The sequence below is a fragment of the Dermacentor silvarum genome, unplaced genomic scaffold (genome assembly GCF_013339745.2).
Source record: "Dermacentor silvarum isolate Dsil-2018 unplaced genomic scaffold, BIME_Dsil_1.4 Seq242, whole genome shotgun sequence".
Taxonomy (NCBI): Eukaryota; Metazoa; Arthropoda; class Arachnida; order Ixodida; family Ixodidae; genus Dermacentor; species Dermacentor silvarum.
In genome coordinates, this window is record NW_023605917.1 from 51,459 (window position 1) to 60,001 (window position 8,543).

Here is an 8,543-nt window from a genome sequence, read left to right on the forward strand (position 1 = left end):
TCCAGCAGAACGTACAGCAGAAAGGGACGACGACACACGCTGGACGACACACGGTGGACCTTTCGGTCCGTGTCCGTATGTTCTGCTGGAAACCATTTGAGCTATGGACTATAGCACATTGCTGAGAAATGGGCATATAAAGAAAGACATTGCTGTAAATCAGGGAAAACGCGTGTCGGTCGTGCGCTTCGTTTGTTCGCGCTGTTGACTTCGACTTACTTATGGCAAACATACCAGTTGTCCATCTCTTTACGTTAAAAACGTTTTTAGTTAAAAACTTTACGTTTTTTTTCATCTTTCTACGTTTATCTTGGACCTGCAAATAGCTAACGGGCTACGTAAACCCGATGGAGATCAGACCTGACCACCGAAAGTACGGCGGCAGTAGCAGTAATTCGCAAGTTGGTGTCCGTACATGCAGTAGGCTTGTCCCTTATACCAGTCACAACGACTAATATCCTTCACATCAATCATGTTTTCCGCGCTAACACGTACGGTGCCTTCGAAAACGACGTTGCCGGGCGACAGCTTGACGTCGACCAAGTAATGACTCGTGTTCTTTGCGAGCTCAGCCGGCGTCGCCTGCAGCAACGTGACGTCAATCACTCGGAGCAGTTGGTACTCGGCACACTTTCGCGTCGACCGCGTTAACTCCCCGTTGACATCAGAAACAATCTGATTTGCCATTGCCCTGGCCAGCGCACCAGATACGGCTGCATCACCCCGCACCCTGCACGCGCACCACTTGTGCTTGATGGACGCATCGCTGCACGTCCTCTCGCCCGGTATCTGGTGAAACAAGCTGAGTCCGTACGCAGTACGCGGTCGCTTGCGGACGGGATAGTCGAGCAGCTCGACGAGCGTCGCGTGCAGGTCAAAGGGCGTCGTCAGGCGGCGCTGGTTGATACGAAGATTCCGAGCTGCCTCGGGATTCTTCTCGAGGAACCACGACGGAAAGACGAGGAATGCGAATGGCTGGATGTCTTCGAGCCTACCGATGTACGTGGTGCGCACGTCACCGAATTGCAATCCGTGGTCGCTGAGGAACACGAGAACGGTGTGGTTGAGCACGCCGGATGCGTGCACATCTTCAAGCAGTCGCCGGACAGGTTCGTCCGCATACGCTGCGTTGTTCAGCCATTCGTGCGCTAATTCGACGAACCAGGTGTAGGTGAAGGAAGGCCGCTCCGACATTAGGTTCAGGTAGTTGGCAAGGTAGCCCAGCAGCACTTTGGACGGTATTGTGGGTCCCAGGCAGCTTACCCGCAGTTCTTCTTCAGTGTTCTCGGTTAGGTCCTCCATCAGCTTGATGACGTGTCGTAGATAATAGTCAGTCGGCGCGCGCCAGAAACCTTTACGGTGGAAGCTTTTAAAGAGAGAAAACTGCGTCCACTCCTCGAGAAACATGGTCCTGTATCCCCGTGCAGCATATTTGCGCCAGACAAATCGGGAACTCAGGTTGTCGTAGGCTCCGGCCGCCTCCGCCTCGTCGGCTTCGAAGTCTTTGAGGCCTGTGAGGAGGGCCATCAGGTTCGGGTAGCTGTTCTCCCCCACTTTGTTGTATCCATGAAGTTCTAAAGCGCCGAGTTTGTCCCGCACAAATACCGCGGTCTCCGGCAGGTGCCTGTCAAAGTTCAGGTGCGACACCGCGTCCAGACCAAGTATTAGGACGCTGAGGTTGTGGGGCGTCCCTCTACGAGCGTTTCGGCAACGCTTCTCGACGTTGTTTTTGAGGAGCGGGTTCAGAAGTAACTGTTTGTGAAAAGGTCTCTCCGGGGACTTCTTCGTGCCACATTCTACGAGTACAAACTCCTCTTTCAGCGCCCTGTCGAACAACAATCTCACTTGGCGCCCGTACACGTAATGCTTGTGTGGAGCAGCTAGTGATTCGTTTCGGTAGACTTCCTTGTAGAAGCAGTCGAGGTCCTCAGGAAGCACACCGTGCTCCTTCAAGTTCTCCGAAAGTACGGCTGGGATACCATTCCTGGAATATACAAAATTTGTGCGTCCAGGCAAGAGCGAAGTTCACAGAATGATTAAGGTTTCAAGTGATCAACAATAGTGGAACAAGGAATATTGCTGTAGTCTTCTACAGCGAGAGCCCTTGGTCGACCATTATAGTCAGATTTGAATATGTGTTTGGTGATGAGAACAAGATTTCGTGATACTTTGCGTTCTTTTGAAAATTGCCTTCATTTTCACACAGAACAAATTAGGGAAAGCGCCGCAGCCTAAAAGCGACAAAGTAGTAGCTCGAGCGGCCCTGAGGCCCAACATAAGTAGGCTAAATGTATGGCAAAGTCACAAGAACGCCGTTAACAGTGAAATTAATACCATACTACATACAAAAGTACACTCAGTCGAAATACCAATTACAAAAATTAACATTGTATATACAATTTTGAAATAGCGTCTGAGTGCAGTATCACAATATTTGAAATTTAGTGCGTCGGAGTATAAATAAAGGAAAAATTTCAGAAATCCCTCGTGATCATTTGACGCTAATAGAAAGTGTTATGCACTAGAGGTTACAAAATATCGCTCGAATTTTTGGGTGCTAGCATAAATATTTTACTTTTACTCCTTGTGTATGTAAGATCTCTGGCAGCGGGAACTGCAGTTTGATTACCTAAGTTAGTTGGTATTCGAGAAACTGGAATCTTTTAAGTGCGTCTAGTGCGGACAACATTTTCCTTTGAGGTTTTGGTTGCAAAGGACTTCAAGAAGCGTCACTGCTGATAGTGAAACCCTAATGTAATAAAGTAGCCGATATTTCAATCCTGTAGTAATATCAATAACGTTACACTGAACAAAATTATTCCTAGTGTCTGCTCATAACTAACACCAGAAATATGCCTTGCTGATTTTTTTCAGCACTATAGTGGTCTTTTAAGGTTAGTTCTTGATGTCGTTCCTCAGAACAAATGGCAGTAATTAATAGTATGAGATCGGAAGACCACGTGATAGATTGTTATCTTTAGTCTCGTGGGGAAATCAGATAGACATCTAGAAAGCACACGAAGTGACTTACATAACACTTTTTTAAAATGATCTATATGATTGATCCATCTTGTGGTGGAATCAAAAACAACCTTGAGTGATGTAAAGCTTTCTATTGTATATATTCTAATATAGCGAATCACCAAATAATTTATTGGAGTAACTACACAATTTGCAGATCAAAATAAATATAACTTTGACTTCTTTTAGTGTTAATGTAATGTCGATTACCTTAGAATATTCACTCAACTATTCAAGAATAGCGTTGCCTATTCAATTTTCAAGAATAGCGTCGATGTAGCCGCTTAAGATAGGCTTGTATCATCGGATAAAGAATTAATTTCGGATCGCTAGAAAAATTGAGTATATCAATAATATAAACAGTAAAAAGAAAAGGACCAAGAAGGCTACTTTGGAAAGCGCCGCATTTAATTGATTGCAGAGCCGATACGTTACCCTCAATATAGTGATGGTTTAGTCGCGTTAACTTTGGAACTAGCGAAAAAGATCAAGACAAGAGCCACATATACTACACTTTTGCAATTTAAACTAAAATGTCGTGATTCGGAAGGTCGAACGCCTTTGTAATGTCTATAAATATACCAAGTGTTAATTTCTTCTCTTCAATATTACGTAAAATGATTTCTTTCTATAGTAGCGAGGCAGACTCATTTTTTTTGCCCTCTACGAAATCCGAACTGGGAATTGGTTACCAAAGAGTCTTTGGCAAAAAAGCTTACTGCTCGTCTCATTAGGTTGTTTTTGTAAGCTTTTCAAATACAGGCATAACAGAGACAGGACGACAATTAGATAGAATATTATATTCCCAACATTTAAAGATAACAGATACCTCAGCAGTTTTCATTCTATTTGCAGCAGCTGCTGCTGAACACAGCAGGTTCAATAGATTGATTGAATATATGTATAAACTAAAGAAAGAGCTAAGAGATGCGCAACAAACTTAATATGCTTTGCTTGTCACTCATTATAACATGTGCAGAAAGTTCATTTGAGGTTTATTAATACAGATAATGTTTCTTCATTATCAGTGTCATTAAACACAGCAGACTCGCTCACTGCATTTCAAGTGAGACTAAGGGCGAAAGACGGAGGACGGAAATCTCCCACATACAAATAGCGAGAAAACAAGAATTAGGTAATTTTTACGAGCCCCCAAATTACCTACAAACTATAAACCTAAACTTCCGGGGTACAGAACGTGTCCCTCACCCCTCCGGAATGCACAGTTATACTGCCACATTCCCTTCTCCCAAAACACCAGCGGTACTTTCTACGGATTTTATACAAACCGGCAGGAAACGAACATTTAGGCCTTTTCATTTAGGTCATAATTAAGCCACATATTTAAGTCCCTGCCCACGCGTCACCACTCAAAAGGACCACATTATCTTAAAAAACTTAAACTCTGTGCATCAATTGTTTCTCTTAGTACACCAGGAAAACAGGCATGTGACGTTTTCGGATGGGACCGCATAGTGTGACTAAATGTGTCGCTGTAAAACAGCACAACAAGTGTTCGCCGACCCGATGCGTTTGCGTGCTTTGCATTGTTGATGTACTGGGATACAAACCACTCCTGGCAAATAAAAACACTTTCTTTCTTTTGGTTGCTGCATCCCCAAAGGGGTCAAAACTGAAGCATGTGCGCGCGAACAAATCATGCGATAATTAATCTATTGAATCTCAACACGTGGCGCCACAGAGAACATTTTTCCTCAACTGCGGAGCGTTGTTTGTGAGAAACACTTATGGGTTTCTTTAGTGGCTTCGTGCTTCATTCTGGTGGATGACAATTTTCCCCTTTTATATATATATATATATATATATATATATATATATATATATATATATATAAGGGGACAAAATATTTTTTTTTACCGTGGTCATCGTACTGATGCCAGACGGACAGCCTAAAGGATGCTCTCGCATTAGTTAAACTCGCCCAGTATTTTTCCCTCGCTGTATATGTGTGACTGCTGCACCTGATGGTGAGGAAGTTGGGCTTTCCGGGGCACTTGGCGCGCTCGACGCCATGCCGGATGAATGGCTTCACGGTCGGGTCGAATGGGTCGAACCGGGGCAGCGTGCACCCTGCCGTTCGAATGCGGTGGCCTATCGGAACAGGCCGCTCCCATCGGTCGCCAGTTGACAGGAAAGTCCACAGGCCTGCGCTGATCAGAATAACTGCGCTGAGGGCCGGTACCAGCCGGCACCGGCACCGCAACATCCGCAGAAACGGCGGGATCGCCATGGGGCTCATCTTCTAACGCTGGCCAGGAATCGCCCGCGTGAGATCGTCCTGCAATGACGTTGCGAAGAGGGACAGATGAGTGTCGTGTCGCCACGTACAGGAGATACGCCTATCACTGGCCTCCTTATCCCTTCACTAGGATAAAAGTTGGTGAAGCCCATTGTAGCTGAAATAAAACAAACATGAACAGAAGAACAGAAGACCAGATGACACCACGGTATCACGCAGCGCCACATGTATGTTCTTCTGATCGTTGAGCTAGAATGACGACACCAGGTATCAACCACCTTGCCCAAAAACAAGTTATTTTAAGCTTGGGCAAGTTCTTCGACATCATTATTGACAAAGTGAGAGCCTTTGTTTATCTTCCTTTCATGCATGCCTTTCACTCTGCTTTATCGGTCCTCCTTTTGTTTATGCTCGGTAATAAATAGGACCCACGGAGGGGGGAGGGTGTTACATATTAAACAGCTTTAGATTAGCCAATGATTCCTTAGGCACCCTAAACACGAGCACTTGCAGAAAATCAGGCATCACGCGCTTTGAAGAACATTGGTTGAATACAGGCGGTCGCAAATAAAGCGCAGTGGGCATGCGTACAACGCGACAAGTGAGAAACGTCACGAGTACACTGTCGGCAGTTTCACACCGCTCTTTGAGTAGCGGTCGGGCGAACCCTGAGACCAGGTGAACAAGGAGAAAAGAAGCACTACTAATCAACTCATAAAGGTTAAATGAAAATTTAACCGGGATCATAGGGGGAAAGATCATGAGCGAAGCGAGTAAAAAATAAGAAATGCTCCCGATACTGGATCAAAGCCTTACAGGTTAGAGAAACCAGGTATCCGTCGTTCGAAGCCACCAACAAGAGGCGCGAGCTGCCGCTGTTAATGATAATTATGATGAAGACGACGAGGATGATGATTATGAATATGGTGACGATTATGATAATGTTCTTTGAACAATGGCACAAGTCCACTATGGGTGAAAGCCCACGGACGGGGGGGTATTACTATGAAATAACATGTAAAAGAAGATTTCAAGGAAACCTGTCATAAATAAAATAAAATAATTTGTAATTGTACGCAGCCTTGCACAAACAGGTTGAAATAAAAAAAGAATCAGCAGCCCCTCCCTTGTCGAGGAAATGGGCGCAAAAAGCGGAGCTTGTCGTGTGTTTCTTCTGTGTTCCTCGCAACGAATTGCACTGACTAGTACCACGTTGTGCTCGAACCACAAACGGTCACATGCACTGCAGCTGGCTCCAAAGTTTCAGTTGAGAAACTCGCGTTGAAACCTGGCCGTCGCACCGGGGAAGTTGGCGCTAGCGTTGCCGAGGCGTGCATCACCGTTGCTGGGTTCTCGGAGGGCAATACGACGTTGACGTTTCGCCTGGGTTTCGGAAGCCCTCACACTAGAATCGGCACGTCGACGATGAGTCCTTTCCGGAGTGAGTTCGCGGTGCATTGCTCAAGCGCAGCCTGCTCCTCGGCTGAAAGCACAAAGCACGCCTTCCTATCCGGGCACCGAAAATGATCTGAGGCGAGAGAAGCACGGCGGAGTGCGCGCCAACCCTTTTATTGCGATAGCAATTATATGGACACTCAAAAGGAGATTTCTACCGTCGCCGTCTCCGTCGCCGTCGCCGTGAGGTTCCGTATGACGTCAATGGAGATGAAATCGTCGCCGCGCGCCGAACGCTGTATGTGCGAGTGAAAGGGCGCGAGGGGCGCGCGCTTTCACGGGGAGTGAACGCACGGCGGAGAACAAACGCGCGTTCTGCGCTGTGCAACCGGCAGGCATAGGCGGCACGTATCAGAAGGCCTTGGTGTGCGCAGAGTCTGCAGGGGTGTTGTGCGGAGGCCCGGGGTGGGGTGGGAGGCCGTGACCTTCCCGCTTGTAAACGCGCGGAGAGCCCTTCTGCGCTGAAGTGCAGAAAGGTGGTGTCCCTTAAGGGCTCCTGCAGAGTGGGCCCCGCTGCTGGAGTAGGCGTCTCTTTCCTCAGGCCGAGGACGTTCGTACGGTAGCTGCGTGCTGCCGTCCATCACCGGAGCCGGAGAAGGAGCGAGGTCTCCCTGCGATATGTTGAGCAAGGTGTCGCCGCACGCCCCCCTCCGTCTTCGTCGACGCGCCTCGTTGCCCGGGATCCCTACGATCCAGGCAGGGACGTGGGGGAGGGGAGGAGGAGGCTGGCGCTTTCTGGCCTCTGCAGAGAAGGCAGAGGATGGCGACGGAAGCTTCGGAGAGTAGGTCTGGAGGCCGCACCTCCGCTGCAGTCGAGGCGTGTCTGCCCATATATGTTGAGCAAACGCCCCTTCTTCCGACGCGCGAGAGGCCGTGGGGGAGGGGAGGAGGAGGAGAGAAGGGAGGCGACGTTTAGCTGCCGCACCAAGGCCTATTTATATCAGAGGCTCCGGCAACAGTCACCAACGCCGCGCGCACTTTGAGCGAACGCGGGCAAAACACCGACGGCGTCGACAACAGTTCTGCGTGTTGCCGGTGCTGCTGCATGTCCAAGTTTATACAGCTGATAAAGCTAATATCATTACTCCGTATAGCTCTCTACAAATTTGCTATCGCAATTGATGCTTCGCCTTTCAGGTGAAACTGCGACAACTTTTCTTCTTCCCTTTCCCTCCCAGCGACAAACCAAACGGCCCTGATTGGTTGCGCGCGTCACGTGATCCGGCGCCGGCGCATCTTTCCCCGCACCTGCTTTCTTTCTTCCTTCATTCCTTTCTTTCTTACCTTCCTTCTTTCTTGTCCCTGGCTCATATGCGTCACACGTGAGTTCTTGCGTGACTACAACGACGCCGAAACTTGTGAGCCAATACAATTTTCGCTTAAAAAACCTTGAAGCTAATATTAACACAGAAAGTAAAGGAAATGACAGAGGAGAAGGCCCGTTTTCATGTTCCTAACAGAAACACCTGACTCATACCCACTACGAGGGATTGCAAACAATCGGACGGATTATTCAAAATGTCAAAAAGAAAATGCAGTTTCGAGACATGAAGAAAAGTAAGCTGTCCGAGTGCTAAATTACATTTACGCATTGCCAAGAACCGCAAATATATAAAATGAACTGGGGAGCTTTAATTGAAAGGCACGAAGAACAGATGAAAATATGACAGGACAGATACGATGTATAAAAAAATACCAGGTGGTTGAGCAAATATCTCGGTTGCTATAACCCTGCTTCGTCATGCCAAACGTAGCGTGAACAGGAACCTTTAAGTCCATGCCAAGTCTGCGCAGAAGTTTCAATAAC

General features: G+C 47.3%; 1 protein-coding gene across 1 annotated transcript; it reads right to left on the reverse strand.

The window, feature by feature from the left end:
- Positions 1 to 354: 354 nt before the first annotated feature.
- On the reverse strand, positions 355 to 5,272 carry LOC119434799 (uncharacterized). The gene is made up of 2 exons (XM_037701858.1): positions 5,004 to 5,272; positions 355 to 1,984 (listed from the first exon to the last, which is right to left on the reverse strand). Exons 1-2 carry the CDS (start codon positions 5,270 to 5,272, stop codon positions 355 to 357), a joined length of 1,899 nt encoding a protein of 632 aa, XP_037557786.1.
- Between the last annotated feature and the right edge of the window lie 3,271 nt (positions 5,273 to 8,543).

Excerpts from the sequence above, each read along its gene's own strand:
- LOC119434799 (XM_037701858.1), bottom strand. The coding sequence starts at position 5,272 with ATGGCGATCCCGCCGTTTCTGCGGATGTTGCGGTGCCGGTGCCGGCTG. Across the intron at positions 1,985-5,003 it reads CCCAACTTCCTCACCATCAG|GAATGGTATCCCAGCCGTAC; the intron begins GTGCAGCAGTCA and ends TGTATATTCCAG.